We start from the raw sequence: 22,103 nt of genomic DNA on the forward strand, positions 1-22,103 counted from the left end.
ATATTTATTTGAAATCAAAATCTTTCGTATGTATCTCTTTAAATGTCTTTACTGTCACTTTTTATCAATTTAATGCATACCTACTGAATAATAATTAAAAAAATTCTCTCAAAAATATGATAAACTGACCCCAAACTTTAAATGATGCACAATTATAGTGTCTGTCTGTCTATCCATCTATCCATCCATATCACATATATATATAGAACTTAAATGCAATTCTCTGAATAAACTTTTCATTTTCTCGAATTTCACTCTTCAAGTATGTGAATGTGGGACGATCTGCTTTCACCTACATTATTCTTTGTTACCATGGTGTCGTTGTTCATCGCTACGGTGACGCTGCACATTGTGATGTTGTGGGATTTACTCTGACACTCATTGTGACGCTTCAAAAAGGCTCGACTGTCACTATGGCAACAGGGATCCTGTTCACAAACAGGTAAAAATAAATACAAATAACCAGCATCAAGAGACATGAAACATGATTCAGTCTGGGATGTTTTTTTTTTTACCAGTGTTGTGTGTAACGCATTAAAAGTAACTTGTAATCAGATTACTTTTCCAAAGTAACTAAAGTAATGCATTACTTTTAAAATTTATTCAATATCTGAGTTGCTTTGAGTCAGTCTTTGCTTGTAATGATGTCATCACTAGTCTGATGTCACTGAAATATCAGTTATTTTATTGGTTATCAGAGATTTGCACTGTGAACTCTGGGAAATCATTGGGAAATCAAGATGCCACAACATTTTCAAATCTTAGAATAGAATAGAATAGAAGCTTGTAATGCCACACATCGGAGTCAGAGTAAATTCTAAACGTGAATACATTATGAATCTTAGGATGGATCATGTCACATGTCCCTCAGTGTTTGGCCCAGCTGGAGCAGGAGTGTGTGTGATTCGTCTCTGATGGGACGTTTCGGAAACATGCAGAAACATCATAATCCAGATGCTAGTTCTCTCCCTCTCTCTCTCTCTCTCTCTCTCTCTCTCTCTCTCTCTCTCTCTCTCTGACAGTGATGTTGATCAGATTAACTCAGATGACTGCCTGTATCACACATGTTCTTGTTGCCATGGCAAAGTTGGCTGTGCGGGATGGTTACCATGGTGATGGGGAGAGAGTGTGTCATTGAGGAGGATGGGTGAGAAAATCAGCTCACACACACCAGATTGATGAAACAATATTTTATGCTCAGGAATTCAGCTTTACAGGCCTATCTATCTATCTATCTATCTATCTATCTATCTATCTATCTATCTATCTATCTATCTATCTATCTATCTATCTATCTATCTATCTATCTATCTATCTGTCTGTCCATCTATCCATCTATCCATCTATCATCCATCCTATATCCACTCATCCATCCATCGTTCCACTCATCCATCCATCCATCCATCCATCATTCCATCCATCCAAACATCCATCCATCCATCCCCTCATCCATCCAACCATTCATCCATCCATCCACTCATCCATCCATCCATCCATCCATCCAACCATTCATTCATCCATCCATCCATCATTCCATCCATCCAAACATCCATCCATCCATCCAACCATTCATCCATCCATCCATCCCCTCATCCATCCACTCATCCATCCATCCATCCATCCATCCATCCAACCATTCATTCATCCATCCATCCATCCATCCATCGTTTCATCCATCCACTCATCCATCCAACCATCCATCCAAACATCCATCCATCCATCCCCTCATCCATCCATCCATCCATTGTTTCATCCATCCACTCATCCATCCAACCATCCATCCATCCATCCACTCATCCATCCATCCAATCATCCATCCATCCATCCATCCACTCATCCATCCAACCATCCATCCATCCACTCATCCATCCACTCATCCATCCATCGTTCCATCCATCCAATCATCCATCCATCCATCCATCCATCCATCCACTCATCCATCCATCGTTCCATCCATCAAATCATCCATCCATCCACTTATCCATCCATCCAATCATGCATCCATCCATCCATAATTTTATCATTATGTCCAATGCTAATGTATTCCCTCTGCTCTTCTGAAGCATGTGCTGTAACTGTTTTTCAGTGTGTGTGTGTGTGTGTGTGTTTCTCCATGTCTGAACTCCCTTTTGCTCCCGCAGGGCCTCCATCACGTCTGCAGGAGAACCACATTCCATCAGGAGACGTCGCCCGGCAGAAAAGGTGGGACAGTGACCCAGATGAGCTTATATGTGTGTGTGTGTGTGCGTGTGTGTGTGTGTGTGTGTGAAGTCAGTGCACCTGAGTCCACAACGACAGAAACCAAACAGAAACACAGCCTTCGTTTAGGACACGTTCACTGTTCAGACCAGCACATTAATCACAGACTCCAGTTGCTCTTTGTCTTGTGACCTTCTGAAGAGAACAACCCGCTGGAGAGATCCGTTCTCATGGGACAGCGGTACTGTTGTTTTAACCTTTAACATTTGGAAATACTTTCCATCAGACTGACAGAAAACAGACACACACACACAAACTAATGCATCTCACTCCTTCAATGCTGATTTACTCGAGACTGATAAATCTTTAACAGAAATACTCCCAGTAGAAGAGCTGTTCTCTTCATCTCCGCTCTCCCGGTTTATGAGCGAGTGATTTAGGAAACATTTGGCTGATGCATTCAGGAGAACATATATATCCTGATATACCGACTGTATATATATATATATATATATATATATATATATATATATATATCCGTTAGATTTCAGTATATAGATAAATAGATTTCAGGACAATAAAGAAGTCCAATGGACACAAGCATATTGGACTGTAATATGCAATATTTTATTATTAAACTAATAATTATTGCATCAAAATCTGTTTTAAGTTTTAAAACAGCCAATATGCACACACACTGTATTTAGCTTATACATTACATTACGATCAAGCTACACCTCAGAACACCTTGCCAACTATTTATTAAAAATACTATTAATAATGTAATCATTTATTGAACATTAAACATCACCAATATGCTTCATGTTAAGCCAATAAAATACAGGCAACTGTGGTAAAATCAGCATAATATTCCTGCTCTTCTATACAACTCTTAGTTTTTATTATAATATATATATATATATATATATATGTGTATAAACACCGTAAAAATGATATATTATTACATTTTATTTATAAATTATTTATTAAATGCAATCTCTCAATAATTATATATAAATATATAAATTACACTGAAAAAAAAAACATTCTGCTTGGTTTTAAAAATTAAAAGCCAAAATGTAGAATTTATTTATATGATACTGTATGATATGAAACATTTTTTTCTGTCTGGTTTACGGACATCTTCCAGAAAATTGCAAATTATGTGCGGCAGACTTTAATTAGATTGCATTATTAAATTGAGTAATAATAATTTACAATAAGATCTCATCCATAAACTTTACATAACCTACCTTTGAGCAATATATTTCCACGTTTGTTAAATATCGTTAATGGTAGTTAATGAAAACATATTTTTTTTGTTCATGTTAGTTCATTTAAAAATGTATTAGAACATGACATGTAGACATTAACATGAACAATAATTCTACAGCATCTTTGTTAAACGCACTTAACTAATGTTGATAAATAGAAATCTTATAGTGAAGCATCACCTTAGAGAATCTCATTTATATTCAAATGTTCAATCTCTCCATCTTTCCTACTTTGGAGAAAATGTAATTACATCAGCGTAAAGTTTAATCTAAAAAAGATCCCATTTGCCGTTTTCCATTAGTTCACCCTTGGCCGTTCTGCTTGTGCTGTAATTGACTTTGCTGTTTTAAACTCAGCTGTATGAGTTTGGACAGGCTCAGTCGCTCACGATCTGAATGGCTGAACCTCCTGTCAATCAAGCGCGAGGGGCGGGGCTCGACTGGACAAATGAAACGCAGTCCTGCAGTTAACAACACACGAGCAAAAACAGGAGCGGAAATGCATACCTGTGTCCGATTTGTTAAAAGCAGGAGCCGCCAAACACACACTCCTAATGGCCTGCTGAATGTCTGCGGATAAAAATAGATAGTGGCAGATGGAGGGAACGAGACAGAGAAGAAAGACATTTGGAGGTGTAGGTTGGGAAAATAAACTCATCTCTTACATAAATGGGTCATTCATACCATTTTCATGTTCCCATCGGATGCGTCATACACTGGATAAGTAGAGTTTGATCCCATTAACTACCTAAAGCCGCTTCCTTCATGACAATATCCTCCAGGAAATGACATCATTTAGGAGGGAAAACAGCAGCACAAACATCGGCAAGTATTATCAATAGATTTAATGAATTCTGTCATGTTTTGTTGCGTAGTATTTGGGTTTGGGGACAAATCAGTTTGATAATATTGACATTTCAAATGATGGCTAAAATATGAAAACAATGTCATAAGTCGCCTTAAAGGGGTGGTGTAATGCCCTTTTATAAAGTCTCTGAGTGTGTATGCGAAGTTTTAGCTCAAAATACCCCACAGATAATTTTATAGCATGTTAAAATTATCACTTTTTGAGGGTGAACAAAAAAATACCGTTTTTGTGTCTGTACCTTTAAATGCAAATGAGGTTGCGGGGCTTCAAGAGCTTTACCTCACACACACACACATGCACTGAAAATTTCAAAAACTTTGAGTTTTTATGTTCAAACCAGAGTCAGACATTGATGGAGAGATTCATGTTAGAAAAGTGAAATCATAATCAACCACCCCTTTAAGTAATAAAGATCGTAGAGAACAGGAACGAGCAATATATAAACATGTAACTTTATTTACATATATTTGCATTCAAGGGTCACTGCTGTTCACTTTGCCTTGAAGGCGCTTCCTTTTTGCTGTGAAATCTCTCCCAGTGGGAGGAGTCTTCCTCGGTTAGGGGCGTGGCTCTAGACACCAGATCACTGAAACTCAAGAGAGTGAACAAAAGGGGCGGAGCTTCACACAAACCTCCACCGTCCTCCTATAAAACAAAGAAGTATGATGTCACCAAGTGACTGCTGACCTCTGGCGTTGTGTAACATCCGTTAACTCACTTTAGACGTGCTGATGTCTGGCTTTCCCAGCGCCACAGCCACGTGATGATCTTTGTCCAATAAGCTCTCCTGAAAAACACGGCGAGTTTTTACACTTTTTTAACTTCCAACCCTTAAATTGAATTACATATAGGCCTAGGCAAGATATATATATATATATATATATATATATATATATATATATATATATATATATATATATATTTTTTTTATAGATATTTATATATATAAATTAGGGCTGTGCAAAAATTAATTGCGATTAATCGCATCCAAAATAAAAGTCTGTGTTTACATAATATATTTGTGTGTGCTGTATATAATTATTTTGTATATATAAATACACACACATGCATGTATATATTTAAGAAAATGTGTTATTCATATATAAAATACTTGTATTTATAAATATATACAGAATTTAAGCGCAAATAATTCTTAAATATATACATGCATGCATAGGTATTTATATACATAAAATAATTATATACAGCACACACAAATATATTATGTAAACACAGACTTTTATTTTGGATGTGATTAATCACAATTAACTTTTGCACAGCCCTAATATAAATATATATATATATATTATGTATGTATGTATATATTTATATATATATATACATACATAATATATATATATATATACCCAGAATGCAACATGTTGAATCCACATGTTCCAGATGTGGCCCAGATCTGGGCCAACACTCTGTTCCTGTCTAGTTATATACTGTAGTACCATTCAAAATGTTGTTTTTTAATTAATACTTTTTATTCTGACATTTAAAATGTCACAAAAGACTCTATTTCAAACTAATTTTGAACTTTTTCTATTCATCAAAAAAATCCTTCCACAGACATATGAACTGTTTTCAACACTGATAATAATCATAAATGTGTCTTGAGCATCAGATCCTCATATTAGAGTGATTTCTGCAGGATCATGTGACACTGAAGACTGGCGTAACGATGCTGAACATTCAGGAATAAATGACACTTTATTATATATTCACATAGAAAATAGTTATTTTAAATTGTAATTATTGTATTTTTTAAATAAATGGTGATATATATAATAAATGCAGCCCTAGTGAGCAGAAGAGAATTTTCTTTCAAAAATATTAAAAACTCAAATGCGCTTCGCACACACACTGTGTTTTCTGTTAACAGTTCCAGTCGTAAGTTGTATGTAGTCGCTCTGATGGCTTGGCCTCGTGTTGATGTAGTGTGTGCTGAGGCTTCTGTAAGACTGTTCGCCGCCTCTCAAGAAAAACAACTAAATGAAATCCGTTCTGGACGATCCTCCTGCTCGTTAACATGAAGTCTACATCAGGCTTGAGTTGTTTAAAATTGACACCATTGGTAATATTTACATGAGGTAGAGCTTGCACTGGGAGAGAGGAGCTATAATAATGTAAAATATGTGAAAAATAATGTGTCTTTTTGTACTTTCAGGCATATTCTAGTACACCCCAAAGTCAAGGCTTCTTGAAAGGGCATACTAGGAATGAAAGAGTGTGTGCTAAATGTCGAACAACACCTCGAATATCCAGTCCTCCTCTTCGTCGTCCAGGAACATGCGCGTCTGCCGGTACACTTGCCCCTCTCGCATCTGATTGGGCGAGACGTGAAACTCCACCCTCTGCAGGTCGAAGCCCAGTCCTGTGCCAATCGCTTTGATGAAGCTCTCCTTCAGCGCCTCCACGCCACAGAAACCGACCAATCACAGCCAATCAGGAAGGAAAACACTGTTTATTTCCTGACCACAGTCTCACCTTCAGCACATTACATTGATACCGGTATGTGTGTGTGTGTGTGTGTGTTTGTGTGTGATTGTGTGAGTGAGTGTGTATGTGTTTGTTTGTTTGAGTATATGTGTGTGTGTGTATAAGAGTCCTCAGATGACCACAGACTGGCACAACTGAGTCATGCTGAAGTGATGAGATCACATTGCCATGGAAACAGTGATCAGAATTGGAACAGTTTCATCCAGTACAATTTCTCTCGCGCTGTGATATGCTCGTGTGTGTGTGTGTGTCTTGTTGCCTGAAGGGGATGATGATGATGCTATAGTTGCTATAGTTACCCAGTGCCTATAAAACATGTCCAGTTGGTCCCAGTCCGAGCCGGCCGTCCGGATGTTCGTCCACTCCAGATCCGTGAACTGGCGATTCATGATGCGGAAAAACTCCTGCGTGGAGCCACTGCCTGACGAACACACACACGTAAAACACATCACAGCTCTGAATTCGACATCAGTGATTTTATTATCAATTCTGTTTTTACCATCTTTATAAATCATCGAGCTCTGTTACGATCGACTAACTGCTGCTTAATACTGAATAGGTGTCGATATGCAAATGTGCACGGTCATATGCTAATGAGCTCATTGCCGTCATGTCACAATGGAGATAAAGTTCATAAAATGCGTAGATTTGATATTATAATTTGTATTGCGTCAAAAGATCGAGACAAATCAAAGATTTAATAATCATGCTCTGTAGATAATAAATCAATAATCATGTTCTGCATAGAAACCGATGAGCTAATCCACATTCACACTTTACAGTAGAGCCAGAAATGAGGTAATAATGAAGCTTGCTCCTCTCCCAGCCTCACTCCAGCACGGGTATAGAGCGACACCTGGTGGCCGCTGGGGGAACTGCAGTGTTTATGGTTTATGGGCCTGTCCATAAACCAAATGGATTCGAGTTGACAAAACAAAATCCAACCAGAGTTTAGGAGTGACATCAGTAGCCAACAGCCAATCCCCCGCTGAGAAAGAGTGTGGTTCGCTTCTCTCTTCTGCAGAATATTACGAGATTGAAAACTAATTTACACAGCAAGCTTTCCTGACTCGTGCACTTTCAGTAAAGCTGCTTTGAGATGATGTGTGTTGTGAAAAGCGCTGCACAAACACACGTGAATTGAATAGTATTAGACGTGATCTGCTGTGCCTGTTTCCTGCGGACAGAAGGTGAGAGTTCACCTGGCCTGCAGGTCTTCATCAGGTCGATGCCCACGGGACGTCCCGGCTCTGCTCCCAGAACAGCGTAATCTCCCTGATGGGACACGTTGAAGCTCCAGTGGGAGGACGAAGACGAGGACAGGTACGGTTTCCCCCGCGCGGTTCTGTCCAGTCGAAACCCGTCCCAGGATAAACCCATCTTCTCACACACCAGCTTTCTGATCAACAGACGCCCGGCCTGGTGTAAGAAACACACACACGCACATATCAAGAATCAAAAATGGGTAAATATCTATCTATCTATCTATCTATCTATCTATCTATCTATCTATCTATTTCTGTCTGTCTGTATCTATCTATCTATCTATCTATCTCAATTTTAGTGACCTTATTTGACAAAAACTGTACTTTTGTATCAAGGCGTGTGCAATGCGAAACTGCAATGTAAATAACATAAAAATAACAACAGTGCAAATAAAAAAGTAATATCCAGACATAAAAAAGAAGGGCAAAATACAACTATAACATTGATTATGTATTATTATAACCACTGTTTTTCCTTACAACATTTATTATTATAGCATTGATGTAACTGTAAAAGTCTACTTATCAGTTGTACCCACCATGGCAGATTTCGCATCTTTGGCGAACACGAACTGCCCGATCCGTTCCCTCTCCTCCGGTTGGATGCAACGGGCCGCCAGTGTCCACTCGGAACGGGTCGGTACCCACGAACCGCACCGGAACGCCCACCGGACCCCGTCCATCAACTAACTTACTGTTAATGTCCTATACTAGGAGAAATACACATCATTATAAACTGAGCAATTCGGTGCTCAGACCATAAATAGTAGTTAATAATTGCGCTTAATATCAATATTATTATTGTTATTACATATTAATATATACTCTTTTCTGCCATATGCATCATTTGTTTGGCTGGCGCTGGTTCGCGTGAGCATGTGTTGTGTTCCAAAACACACACAGGATTCCGGAAGAGTATTCTGTGGGCGGGGCTTAAACAGTGAGCGCCTCATTTGATTGGCTGACGAATAGAGGTGGTGACGCTCGTTGACCAATGGTGAAAGGGACTCGCTCGTTGTCGGAGGTGTTCGGCTCAGTTCGGCAACGATCGATGTGGAGGCGGAGCGAAGCGCGTGTGTGTGGACGGAGTGGATGATGCTTTTCTTTACCGGTGAGTGTTTGAATAAATAATCAAATAACCCGCACACTGTATTGTGTGGTGTGTATTATGACGTTTATTTTATGTAAAGAGCCAAACATCATAGTATAGGTGCCTATAGAAGCCCTTTCTGGCGACATGTTTAGTAATTGAACTGCAAAAACAACCGCCGTACTGAATATGTTTATGTTTTTGGTATAAATTATGTTTTATTACCTTGATGCTATGTTGCTGATCATACGTTATATGGATACCCACCAAAAACAACATAGTTACTATTACTAGTCATTCATGTGTACTATGGTTGTACTATGGTATCCGATGGGAATGTCATGGCTACCATATTTAATTATGTTATTTACATGATTCTCCTAGTTCCTTAAAATAATACAATAAAAATACATAGATATATGGAAAAAAACCTTATAGTAACGTTTATTTTACAGTGTCAATGTTACACGTTAGATATCATAATAATTATTGTATATATAGTTTACAATAACGGCTCCTACAATAACGATTTGTTAAGTACAGTGTAACAAAGACACCTTAAAATAAAGTGTAACCAATGTTGGTAACAGTCTTGTTTTACAGTGTCCTTGTTACATGTTACATGTGCTTACCATAGTAAAATTATGCATAATTAAATGCAACTAACCCTAAACCTAATCCTACCCTAACCCATAGTCAGTACATGTTGTTCATTTATATTACAAAGTATTTCAATGTAAATTACAGTGTAACAAAGGCACCTTCAAATAAAGTGTAATCAAATTTTTTGTTAGTGTTGTTACATTTATATCACAATGATTATGGAATATTTTTCAAACTTTATTTGTAAAGGATATACTGTACACACTACTGTTCAAAAGTTTATGGTCAGATTTTAAATGAAATACTTTTATTAAGCAATTAAGCATTAAACTGATCACATTTAAAACTTTTCACAAAAATATGAAGCAGCACAACTGTTTTCAACAGCTATTTTGCATTCTAATAATATTTCACTGTTTATTGTGTTTTTTATCAAATAAGTGCAGCCTTGGTGAGCATAAGATACTTTTTTCTAAAACAATAAAAAAAAAATCTCACTGACCCCAAATTGTTATAGTATGTTATAAATAAATTATAGTATAAATCTGCATACTCTGAGCATTCTGGTTTTATTTATCATTGTTTTTTGTGCACATAAAAGATTGTACAGTTCTGATTCTTTATCACTAATATTTATTGCATGTAACTAAAAGTGTCTGTTTGTTGTAGGACACCTGTGTTAGACACCTGCACTCGATGCAGGTCAACATGAACTTGAAAATGTGTCCGGAGTGACAGAAACCTTTCAATCTCCAATCATTTCCCAGTATCCGATCACCCTCCCCAGCATGGACTTCCTTCAGATGAAGCACCTGAAGAGGAAGAGGAAGAGTAACTACAGCGTGAAGGAAACTCAGACTCTCATCCGCGAGATCCACAAGCGGCGTGAGATCCTGTTCTCCCGGCAGCAGAACATGGCCATCAACGAGCTGAAGCGGCGAGCGTGGGAAGAGGTGGCGGACAGCGTGAACGCGCTAGGGGAAGGTGAGCTGAGGACGGCGGCCGAGGTCAAGCGGCGGTACCTGGACTGGCGAGCCCTCATGAAACGAAAACAGCTTCAGGCCGAGTTGGCGTCCGGATTGAAGCAGGAGTTTGAATCTTCGTCTCCCGATAACGAAGCGTCTTTGGGTGGTGGTGACCAGTCGCTGGACCTCAGTGGATTTTCTAAAGACTCGTCGTGTGACTGGCAGGACCTGACGGACCTCGGGGAGCCCAGCACACACACGCCTGGGGTCAAAATGGAGGACGATGACGCCAGCAGCTACAGAGTATGTACTGGGAACGCATACATGCCTTTTCAAATTCGTCCCACAGCTTTTAGCAGATTTTTTTTAGATGGTCCTCACTGCAGAACACGAAAACTAGGGGAAGGAGTTGGATTCAGATCCAACTCCTCCCACCTTACATATAACTAAACCTACCCATCTCCACCCCTGATCCCTAACTCCACCCCTAATCCTACCCATCTCCGCCCCCTGATCCCTAACCCCGCCCCTAATCCTACCCATCTCCGCCCCCTGATCCCTAACCCCGCCCCTAATCCTATCCATCTCCACCCCTGATCCCTAACTCCACCCCTGATCCCTAACCCCGCCCCTAATCCTATCCATCTCCGCCCCCTGATCCCTAACCCCACCCCTAAGCCTAAACCCTGATCCCTGACCCCACCCCTAATCCCATCCATCTCCGGCCCCTGGTCCCTAACCCCACCCCTAAGCCTAACCCCTGATCCCTAACCCCACCCCTAATCCTACCCATCTCCACCCCTGATCCCTAACCCCACCCCTAACCCTACATATCTCCACCCCCTGACCCCTAACCCCACCGCTAATCCTACCCATCTCCGCCCCCTGATCCCTAACCCCACCCTTAATCCTACCCATCTCCGCCCCCTGATCCCTAACCCCACCGCTAATCCTACCCATCTCCGCCCCCTGATCCCTAACCCCACCGCTAATCCTACCCATTTCCGCCCCCTGATCCCTAACCCCACCCTTAATTCTACCTATCTCCGCCCCCTGATCCCTAACCCCACCGCTAATCCTACCCATCTCCGCCCCCTGATCCCTAACCCCACCCTTAATTCTACCTATCTCCGCCCCCTGATCCCTAACCCCACCCCTAATCCTACCCATCTCCGCCCCCTGATCCCTAACCCCACCGCTAATCCTACCCATTTCCGCCCCCTGATCCCTAACCCCACCCTTAATTCTACCTATCTCCGCCCCCTGATCCCTAACCCCACCGCTAATCCTACCCATCTCCGCCCCCTGATCCCTAACCCCACCCTTAATTCTACCTATCTCCGCCCCCTGATCCCTAACCCCACCCTTAATTCTACCTATCTCCGCCCCCTGATCCCTAACCCCACCGCTAATCCTACCCATCTCCGCCCCCTGATCCCTAACCCCACCCTTAATTCTACCTATCTCCACCCCCTGATCCCTAACCCCACCCTTAATTCTACCTATCTCCGCCCCCTGATCCCTAACCCCACCGCTAATCCTACCCATCTCCGCCCCCTGATCCCTAACCCCACCCTTAATTCTACCTATCTCCGCCCCCTGATCCCTAACCCCACCCCTAATCCTACCCATCTCCGCCCCCTGATCCCTAACCCCACCGCTAATCCTACCCATCTCCGCCCCCTGATCCCTAACCCCACCCTTAATTCTACCTATCTCCGCCCCCTGATCCCTAACCCCACCGCTAATCCTACCCATCTCCGCCCCCTGATCCCTAACCCCACCCTTAATTCTACCTATCTCCGCCCCCTGATCCCTAACCCCACCGCTAATCCTACCCATCTCCGCCCCCTGATCCCTAGCCCCACCCTTAATTCTACCTATCTCCGCCCCCTGATCCCTAACCCCACCGGAAAAACCTGGCGACGCCTCTGTGCACGCACGGTCCTCAAATTAAGCAACAGCAAAATAAGCGGAGTTCGACCAATCATAGCGCTGGGTTCATTCCCAAAATAGCAAGCGGGATGATTGACAGATGCTAGCTGTCATAATTACTGCTTTTTGATTACTGCTAACTTGTTTCTGTTTGTAATTCCCCATCTCCTCAGTTGGAAGCGGAGGTTGGAGACGGTGGGGAGGGTGAGGATGACGATGAAGACTGTTTTCCCTCCATCCTCCCTGATATGGACCGTGAGGGGCGAGTTCCTGAGGTCTTCGCTCACATCGATGAATTCGGCGTGCTGAGCTCCACGAAGCCCGCGACTGCAGGCCGGGACCTGGGCCTCGGAGTTGGTGGGATGGGCGTGTCTGGATTGGGCCTGTCCGGAGGGGAGAACACAAGTATTCTGGTGGCACTGGAGAGGCAGAGATTGGACCTGGAGAAACACCGCTTGCAGGTGGAGTCCGAACGACTGCAGGTGGAGAAAGAGCGCCTCCTGGTGGAGAAGGAGAGGTTGCGGCAGGGCGAGGTGGAGAGAGAGAGGTTGCAACTGGAGAAGGAACGTCTACAGGTGGAGAGAGAACGATTGCGATTGGTCTTGCAACAAAACACGCCTCTCCACCAAAGCCCCGCCCCTTCGACATCTGTAGCCACGCCCACAACTTCATCCTCCGCCCCCTCGTCATCCTCATTGGACGGAGATAAGGACCGCAAGCTGGCTTGGCCAATGGTAGTGGATTTGGAGGCGGAGAGGCTGAAGTTAGAGAAAGAGCGCCTCCTGCTGGAGAAAGAGAGACTGCAGTTCTTCAAGTTTGAGTCGGGCAGACTGCAGATTGAGAAAGAGCGCCTGCAGGTGGAGAAAGAGAGGCTGCAGCTTCATAAAGATGGACAACAGATGACGCTGCACTCGTGAAACACCATAAATACAGTTGGGTCCATTTTTTCCATAGTTACCCATTCATTTCTGTGGGAAAAAATGAAAACATTTGTTTTTTTTTAATTTTATTTATTAAAAAAATAAGCTGAAAGAAGTCAAGCAATGAATGCAAGCAGTTCGTAAACAGGATCACTTCTGAACACGTACATCAGTAAACTTTGCGTATATTTATAAGTAAATATGAAATTGAAATACCTCAATAAAACAGAAACAGAAAGCTGTGATTCCATATAATCTAGTTGTTGAATTGCTTGTATTCACTGCACTTGTCTTCAGTGACGTTATTGTTAACTAAAATGAAAACTATAACAAATCGTTAACGTTAATTGACATACAAAATAAAATAGAATGATGTGAAACATAATTGGACTAAACAACAAAATTACTAAAACTGAAATAAAAATACGCTATATGGAAATATTTAAAGCAAATATGATAAAAGGACAAAAGCACATATCAGAATTACTGAAACTTAAACTTAATGAAAACTGAACATAAAAAAGAATTCAAAATACTATAATAACGCATAAGTAATATCAAAATATTGTCTTTCAGTTTCATTAATTCATTTGACAGAAATAACTGTTCTGATTTTTTTTTTATTAGAAGTGCAAGCTTTCCTTTGTAAAAATAGCCAAATTGTACTGTATTTTTCTGCCTGCAGAAATGAATGGATATCTGTGGTAAAATTTATTTATAAATTTATAGACGTCGGTGTATGACATGTTTCTGACTGTATTTATAGATCAGGTCAGCCCACATGATTGCCTTCTGCTCATGCAAAACAACTCGTGAGACGGTTTTATGCTTGAGTATTGTTTTGATATCTTGTAGAAGTTTATGCAGAAGTATCTAAATGCACTTTTCACATATTGAAAAAAAATGCAGATACTCCTGATGAACTTTTTACAAGATGTTAATATGTTCTTTGTTACCTTAGTGTGTTTTAATGTAAAACAGAGAGCTTAAAAAGAGTTTGATTGTATAAGGGCTCTTGTAAACGGCTGTGTTCACACTACAGTATGGATGGGGACCAAATCTGAGGCCTCATTTATCTGGATTCATTGTAAATGTGAATGTATGGTAATGTCCAAATTGTTCCTATAAATGATTTATATGTTCATATGCACAGACACTTGTGAGGCCACGCTTTTATTTTGAAATAATCAGGTTTTTCTTTGGTCTTAACATCAAAGTGGTTTCTATGGAAACTTGTTTCAAAGTTGCATTGTGAGAAATAAACTCTGACTTTTTCTTGCAATTGTGAGTTTAAATCTCACAATTCTGACTTTATATCACGCAATTCTGACTTTATATCTCGCAATTCTGACTTTGTCATGCAGTTCTGACTTTATATCTCGCAATTGCGACTTTATATCATGCAATTCTGACTTTATATCACGCAAGTCTGACTTTATATCTCGCAATTCTGACTTTGTCACGCAATTCTGACTATATATTCCGCAATTATGACTTTATATTTCACAATCTTGACCCTTTTTCTCACAATTGTGTTTCAGAATTGCATGATATAGTCAGAATTGCGTGATATAAAGTCGTATTGTGAGAAATTGACTTTTTCTTGCAATCGCGAGTTTATATCTCGCAAGTCTGACTTTATATCTCGCAATTCTGACTTTATATCTCGCAAGTCTGACTTTATATCTCGCAATTCTGACTTTATATCTCGCAAGTCTGACTTTATATCTCGCAATTCTGACTTTATATCTCGCAATGACTTTATATCTCGCAATGACTTTATATCTCACAATTCTGACTATATCTCACAATTCTGACTTTATATCTCGCAATTCTGACTTTATATCTCGCAATTCTGACTTTATATCTCGCAATGACTTTATATCTCTGACTTTATATCTCGCAAGTCGACTTTATATCTCTGACTTTATATCTCGCATGACTTAAAGTCGAATTGTGAGATATAAAGTAGGATTGCAAGAAATAAACTCTTGACTTTTCTTGCAATTACGAGTTTATATCTCGCAATTCTGACTTTATCACGGAATTCTGATTATATCACACAATTGCTACTTTAAATCACGCAATTCTGAAACTCGCAATTGTGAGAATAAGGGTCTGAATTGCGAGATATAAAGTCAGAATTGCGAGAAATTAATTGACTTTTTTTGCAATTGCGAATTTATATCTCGCAATTCTGAAACTCACAGTTGTGAGAAAAAAAGTCACAAATACTGTGGCGGAAACAAGCTTCCATAGTTTTCACCTTCAGATTGTGCATAAGTTGTTCAAAAGCAGGATGATAACAACGAAATTCCTTAAATCGTTCTAAATATAAAAGAATAGCAGAGCTCACACCACTATAACGATAACTGCACAGAGAAACAATATCAGCTGATTTTTTTTTTTTTTTTGAATGTGAGAATCCATCCTGCTTTAAAGAGCTGGAGCATTTAAAAGGACAGACGACAAAACTGCAGTGCGCTTATAATAAACAGAATGATATCGTCTGCTGGTGTGACGCTAATATAGTAATCGTTATAGTCATCATTCTCGGTGTGAACGGGCCTATAAGCACAATACATTTTTTTATTTTTCCTCTTTGTATTTTGTGGTAAAACATGAGATTTTCTTCACAGGTTTGGTGAGATTCCCTCATAAGGGCCTGTAATGTGAATGTAGTCTATGTTTGTGTGTGTAGTTGTTTTCAGGCCTTGATGATCCCTGATGATGAAGTTCAGCTGTCGAGTGCTTGTTGGTTTTGTCAGTTCCTGTCGGACGTCACATTTAGACCTGCGTTTATGCGTTGTATCCAGTCAACTTGTGTTGCATTGAAGGTATATGTTTTTCTTATTTTTTTTATTTTTTATTGTTTCATCGGTTCTTAGGCAGGTTTCTCACATCTCACATAAGCAGCTCACATTTATTTTAAAAAAGTAGTTTGCCATTTTTTTTACACTGTTCTTAAGCAGAACATGGAGAGATTATCTTTGAACCCATTTATCAGCATGACAAGTTTACTTTCTAAAAAAGTGATTGTTTGTTTTTCATTTCATGTGGTTTTTCCCCACACACACAAAAAAAGACAAATAAATTGATGTTCTGCTTCAAAACATGCAGATATTGAATAAAATGCAGTGAAATGTAAAGTTCCACATGCAATGAAATACAAAAAAACCCTTTCTACAAAGTAAATCGGACTGAATCCGCGTTATTTAAAGTGACAGTGCATGCAAAAATTATGCTTTTCCAAACCTTCGTGACGTTCTTCTGTGGATCACACAAAAGAAGATATTTCGGTTGAGTAAATGATGAACGGTCTCTTTAAACAGTGTCAGGTTTGGGTTTTCATTCTGTGTAAATGACCATTAGTTATTATAGCTCACCCCTGATTTAATCATGTATGGGCATTAGTAAAGGAAACACTCCATGATGTAATTGAAGAGTTCAGATGCAAAAGCCTCTAAATGCCATTTGAAATTTTCTTCTTTACTGATGATTTTTATCAAACTTGTATATTTAAGTTCAGTAATTTCACTTAAATAACAATTAATAGTGAAATTACTGAACTTAAATATACAAGTTTGATAAAAATCATCAGTAAAGAAGAAAATTTCAAATGGTATTTAGATGCTTTTGCATCTGAACTCTTCAATTGTAGTCTCAAACAATTTCAATCACTGAATAAGAGACAAACATGCACCAATTGTTTTTTAAGGTTATTTATTTTCTTGACAGTCATACAGAGTGTGATTAAGAAGGGACGGCATCCTTTCTTCTTTATAGTCTCTAAACGAAGAGACATGTCTAACTAACACATTGTTGCATCCTCTGTTCTCGAGTTGTTACTTCTTTTTGTCAAGTCACGTACAAGGTCACACACACGTTACCCTTCTAAGCACTGTGAATATAAGAAAATGCAAACATATATCATATTAAAGCTCTTCCACCACGCGAGTAACCCAGATGTGTGTGAAACAGGCCGCACGGTTCGGTTCAGCTTCTATCTGTTATAAAGAAAAGGAAAACCAAAGCAGTTTGGTGTTTAATCATGTTTAACTGTTGAACATGTGCTCATGCTCAGGTGAAGGTCGTGTCATTTAAAGACTTGATGTATAGTTTTTGTGAGCTGGTGCTGGAAAGGTGTTTTATTGAACTGGACGTGCAATATGTAAATGGTGTGTGTGTGTGTGTGTGTTTTAAATGTATGTTCCAGATGTGGCAAAGCACAAAAATAAATAGAATTTAAAGAATTTAAATGGTCTGATGAACCCGGTTTTCTATATGTTGAAACAGTTGTGAACTAGTTATTTAATTGTAATAAATACTCTGGGGAGGAAGTTGTCAAGGTACTTATATAGTGCTCTTATTTCAAAACATCGAGAAAAAGTGGCTTATATTTTTCTCTTGTTCATGTTCAACTCAACTCTGTTTAAAGGGGACCTGTTATTCTGTTTTATTTTGCTAGATGTAAACAGCACTGGTCCAGAAACACTTCCTGTGTCAGTTTGTAACTGTTTTCTTTATTTCACATGTAAACAAAACATCTCAAAGATGTTGTTTAACTTTTAAATTCAGTTTTACATGTTCTGTTGGTTGTATTTTATCCCAGCTTTTATGTAGTGTTAAAAAACTGAAACAGGAAGTGCTTCTGGACCAGCTGTTTACATCTAATAGAAAATGTTTTCCTGCTTGAACGTTGATTATTTTCCTCATATTCTCCATTGTTGCGGCTCCTCTCTTCCCAGTAAGAACAAGAGGACGAAACTCTAATGTTTTTTGGTAACAACCACTAGGTGGCGCTTCAGCAGCGCGGCCGCCATTTTGGGGGTGAATATTCCAACGGGAGTTACTGGACAACAGCACAGATAACAGTTTTTTGAGGTAGTTTCTTCTTTCATTGGTGAGTATTTCCATTTTATGCAACTTTTCACCTTGACTACTATTATTAGTTACCAACTCCACTAGGCCTGAAATATACTTTGTACATTTTAATCCCCTGGATCATGGTACAAACATGATGATCTTATAGAACATGATGCAGTGCTGTGTCCGTTATTCTATAACTTTAATTGGCACTTTGGACAGTGGCTGTGTTTTTTTTTTTTTTTTTTTTTTTTTTTACTTAGTCTTGCTTTAGCAGTAATTAATATAAGATAATACTGCAAAAAAAAAAAACAGTTTACTGTAAAGCTATTCTATTGCTGTTATATATTTATTGTCCAACATCGGCTGGATCAGTGTGTTGTGATTGGTCGAGGCGTCGAGCGCTTCGAGTGTGTTTGGGAAATGTCCCCACTCTTCCCATAACCGGCAGTTTAACACAATTCGCCTTATTCACTTGGCGGCCATTTTGAAAATGGAACGCCGCTGAGGGGTACACTCACCCGGAAGGATGCATGCGACGCAGCAGCACCAGCAATGAAAACTCGCAATGCGGACCACCAATCATTCCTGTCTGCCCGAATTAACGATGCAAAATGTGAAGCAAAGTGCCAGTGACTGAAACATCCCCCGGGCTGTGTTAATTAAGGGATACAGTACCTGTATCGGAGGTTTTATCCACGACATTGAACGTAGGAATGGACGCCTTGCCAGTTTCTGCGAGCTTGCAGCAGCCAGAGGTAATTAACGTTAGTAAGCTAAGCTGTAATATGGAGTTGTTGACTGTGTAAGTTACTATGTTAGATACAATTGTACTTTATTGTTTAGATAGATACACATCCAGTAGCTTACATACACACACATGCATGTAAAACAATCAAATCACTCATGTATGTAAAAGGAAAGAGGAGAAGTGATTTTAAGGTCTGACAGGGACTGATCCTTACACACTGACAATAATAAGCTGCTATGGTGACAATACAAGTTTACATATATGTATTCATAAAGAATAAAAATAATGATGGTAATGGATTTGTATAGATTCTAATAGTACACAGTCAACTTCCTACAAGCTTGCAGAAACTGAGGTAAATTGGCGTCCATTCTTACGTTCAATGTCGTGGATAAAACCTCCGATACAGGTACTGTATCCCTTAATTAACACAGCCCGGGGGATGTTTCAGTCACCGGCACTTTGCTTCACATTTTGCATCGTTAATTCGGGCAGACAGGAATGATTGGTGGTCCGCACTGCGAGTTTTCATTGCTGGTGCTGCTGCGTCGCATGCATCCTTCCGGGTGAGTGTACCCCTCAGCGGCGTTCCATTTTCAAAATGGCCGCCAAGTGAATAAGGCGAATGGGCTATCCACAAGTTTCCTACGCCCCATGAGGCCTTGCGTCAAAAGTGGTCGCGACTTCCGGTTGGAAGTAAACAAAGCGCGATTTGACATGCTTGACACTCGTTCATTCAACAGTTGACAGTCATTCAAGTTATAGCGATCCAAACTAGCTAACGATGTGGGAACACAACCTCAACGAAATTCAAAAGGGTGAAAAACAGTACCTTTACCCTCCGCAGTCGTTGATTGGGAGTATTATAATAACATTATTAATTATCAATACTCTATGCACGGCGGTATTTCCGGTGAAGCATTAGGGATGCTCGATAACTTCCGCCGATCGTAGAGTCCAATGCAATACCGAGAATTTATATTGAATTTTATACTCCATGGTTATACTAATGAAACGTTAGTCACAAAAACAGATAAAACAGACACCCCTCGTTGTGTTTATGCTTCTTTTTAAAATTATATTAAATAAATATAACTATATATAAAATTACATCTAAACGTGTGTACGTTTCGTTTCAAAGACGGGAGGACAGTAAATTTTGAAGACTCTGCCATAATCCCGTTTTCCTCGGTTCTCCTCCGCTTAAATCTACACAACCGGAAATGGACGAGCATCCTTACGTCAAATGCGGAACTTATGCGTGCATATAGCCCATTCCGCATTTGACGCAAGGATGCTCGTCCATTTCCGGCTGTGGAGATTAAAGCGGAGGAGAACCGAGGAAAACGGGATTATGGCAGAGTCTTCAAAATTTACTGTCCTCCCGTCTTTGAAATGAAACGTACATACGTTTAGATGTAATTTTATATATAGTTATATTTATTTAATATAATTTTAAAAAGAAGCATAAACACAACGAGGGGTGTCTGTTTTATCTGTTTTTGTGACTAACGTTTCTTTAGTATAACCATGGAGTATAAAAATCTATATAAATTCTCGGTATTGCATTGGACTCTACGATCGGCGGAAGTTATCGAGCATCCCTAATGCTTCACCGGAAATACCGCCGTGCATACCCAGATAGCAAACTGACATTGAATCAACGTGGAAATATGACATCAAAACAACGTTGATCTGACATTGTTTTGCTCATCGAATTAATGTTGAACCAACGTCAGATGCGTCATTCTTTCAAAACTAACGGAAAATCAACTTGAAATCAACGTGTTGTTTCAACGTTATGAAAGCAAACCAATTTTCGATTTCATTTAGCTTTGAATAATGCCGCGTCTGACGTTGGTTCAACGTTAATTCGATGAGCAAATCAACGTTGTTTCAATGTCATGAGAGACGTCGTTTCCACGTTGATTCAATGTCAGTTTGCTGTCTGGGTAGAGCCTATACTAACTAACTCAACCAGGTCCCGCCCCTTTATTATGTGTGTTCATTATTTAAATGAGGAATATTGTGACGTGTTCGTTCCCGGAAGAAACTCAAGACTACAATGGAGGCGTTTCAGGAGTTTGGAAACACTGATATAGAGAAGAACTCAAACTGCAACATCAAACAATAAAGAAAGATGAACACATAGTAGGACCCCTTTAATGCCTTAATGAACACCTCACGATGCATCTGTGTGCAGATGACAGGATGACTTTTGTACATGAAACAATCATTTGTAAATGGTGAAGTCATGACGTGTTTCTCGCGGAAAGAAAGAATATTCCTTGATAATATCAGTGTGATTCAGCTTTCATTTCTACCAGCTCACGGATGTCAGCATTTCTAACTAAAGAGTTTGTGTTAGTCCACAGAAAGCCCATGGGATTGGAGCCGAGGATTCTTGAAGAAGGAGACGAGTTCAAAACACAGCGTCGGCTGAATGGAAATCTCCAGAGCAAACTGGATTCCCCCCGCGATGAAAGGGTGTGTGAGGATGAGCGAGATCTGGCCGTCAGATTTCTCCGTCTTTCTTTAATACCATCTGAAGTTCCATTGTGCTTTATAAGTGTGGATTATACCTCAGTTCGTCTGCCTCCTCGCTCTCCTTTTTATGATCCAGGGCTCTTTGATGCGTTGAAGATCATTGTTGATGTTGCAGCTCGTCTCTCTTCTGGGGGAAATTGGCATCACTTTATTTTGATGGTCCCTTTAACACATTCTGTTGACTTTTCAACTACATTTCAACTAACTCTCATGAGAGTACTTTTGTGACTTTTCACACATTATCTATCTATACACACACACAAAAACTGGGCTTGATTCGGTTGTTCTGAAGGTATGTCAAAAAAATGTTTACAC

The 22,103-nt window shown here is 39.7% G+C and overlaps 3 protein-coding genes across 4 annotated transcripts; 2 read left to right on the plus strand and 1 right to left on the minus strand.

The window, feature by feature from the left end:
• Positions 1-1,339: 1,339 nt before the first annotated feature.
• On the plus strand, positions 1,340-4,053 carry LOC120470838 (uncharacterized; the record flags this gene model as incomplete). The annotated part of the gene is made up of 3 exons (XM_089120812.1): positions 1,340-2,027; positions 2,142-2,202; positions 3,831-4,053. Coding segments are annotated over 3 exons (972 nt in total), but the record flags the coding sequence as incomplete, so codon positions are not given.
• A 250-nt stretch (positions 4,054-4,303) lies between these two features.
• Positions 4,304-8,794, minus strand: aasdhppt (aminoadipate-semialdehyde dehydrogenase-phosphopantetheinyl transferase). The gene is made up of 6 exons (XM_039660493.2): positions 8,651-8,794; positions 8,049-8,265; positions 7,146-7,267; positions 6,600-6,758; positions 5,060-5,128; positions 4,304-4,986 (listed from the first exon to the last, which is right to left on the minus strand). The coding sequence occupies exons 1-6, from the start codon at positions 8,792-8,794 to the stop codon at positions 4,822-4,824; spliced, it is 876 nt and encodes a 291-aa protein (XP_039516427.2). The 3' UTR covers positions 4,304-4,821.
• Positions 8,795-9,027: 233 nt separating this feature from the next.
• Positions 9,028-16,037, plus strand: msantd4 (Myb/SANT-like DNA-binding domain containing 4 with coiled-coils). 2 transcript variants are annotated; one of them, XM_039660491.2, is made up of 3 exons: positions 9,028-9,222; positions 10,474-11,072; positions 12,878-16,037. In XM_039660491.2, the coding sequence occupies exons 2-3, from the start codon at positions 10,593-10,595 to the stop codon at positions 13,619-13,621; spliced, it is 1,224 nt and encodes a 407-aa protein (XP_039516425.2). In that variant the 5' UTR covers positions 9,028-9,222; positions 10,474-10,592; the 3' UTR covers positions 13,622-16,037. The 2 variants fall into 2 exon arrangements, with proteins under 2 accessions (XP_039516425.2, XP_088976848.1); XM_089120722.1 differs by having other exon boundaries at positions 10,572-11,072.
• Positions 16,038-22,103: the final 6,066 nt, after the last annotated feature.

Source organism: Pimephales promelas, chromosome 16, assembly GCF_988280905.1.
Source record: "Pimephales promelas chromosome 16, fPimPro1.hap1.1, whole genome shotgun sequence".
Lineage (NCBI taxonomy): Eukaryota > Metazoa > Chordata > Actinopteri > Cypriniformes > Leuciscidae > Pimephales > Pimephales promelas.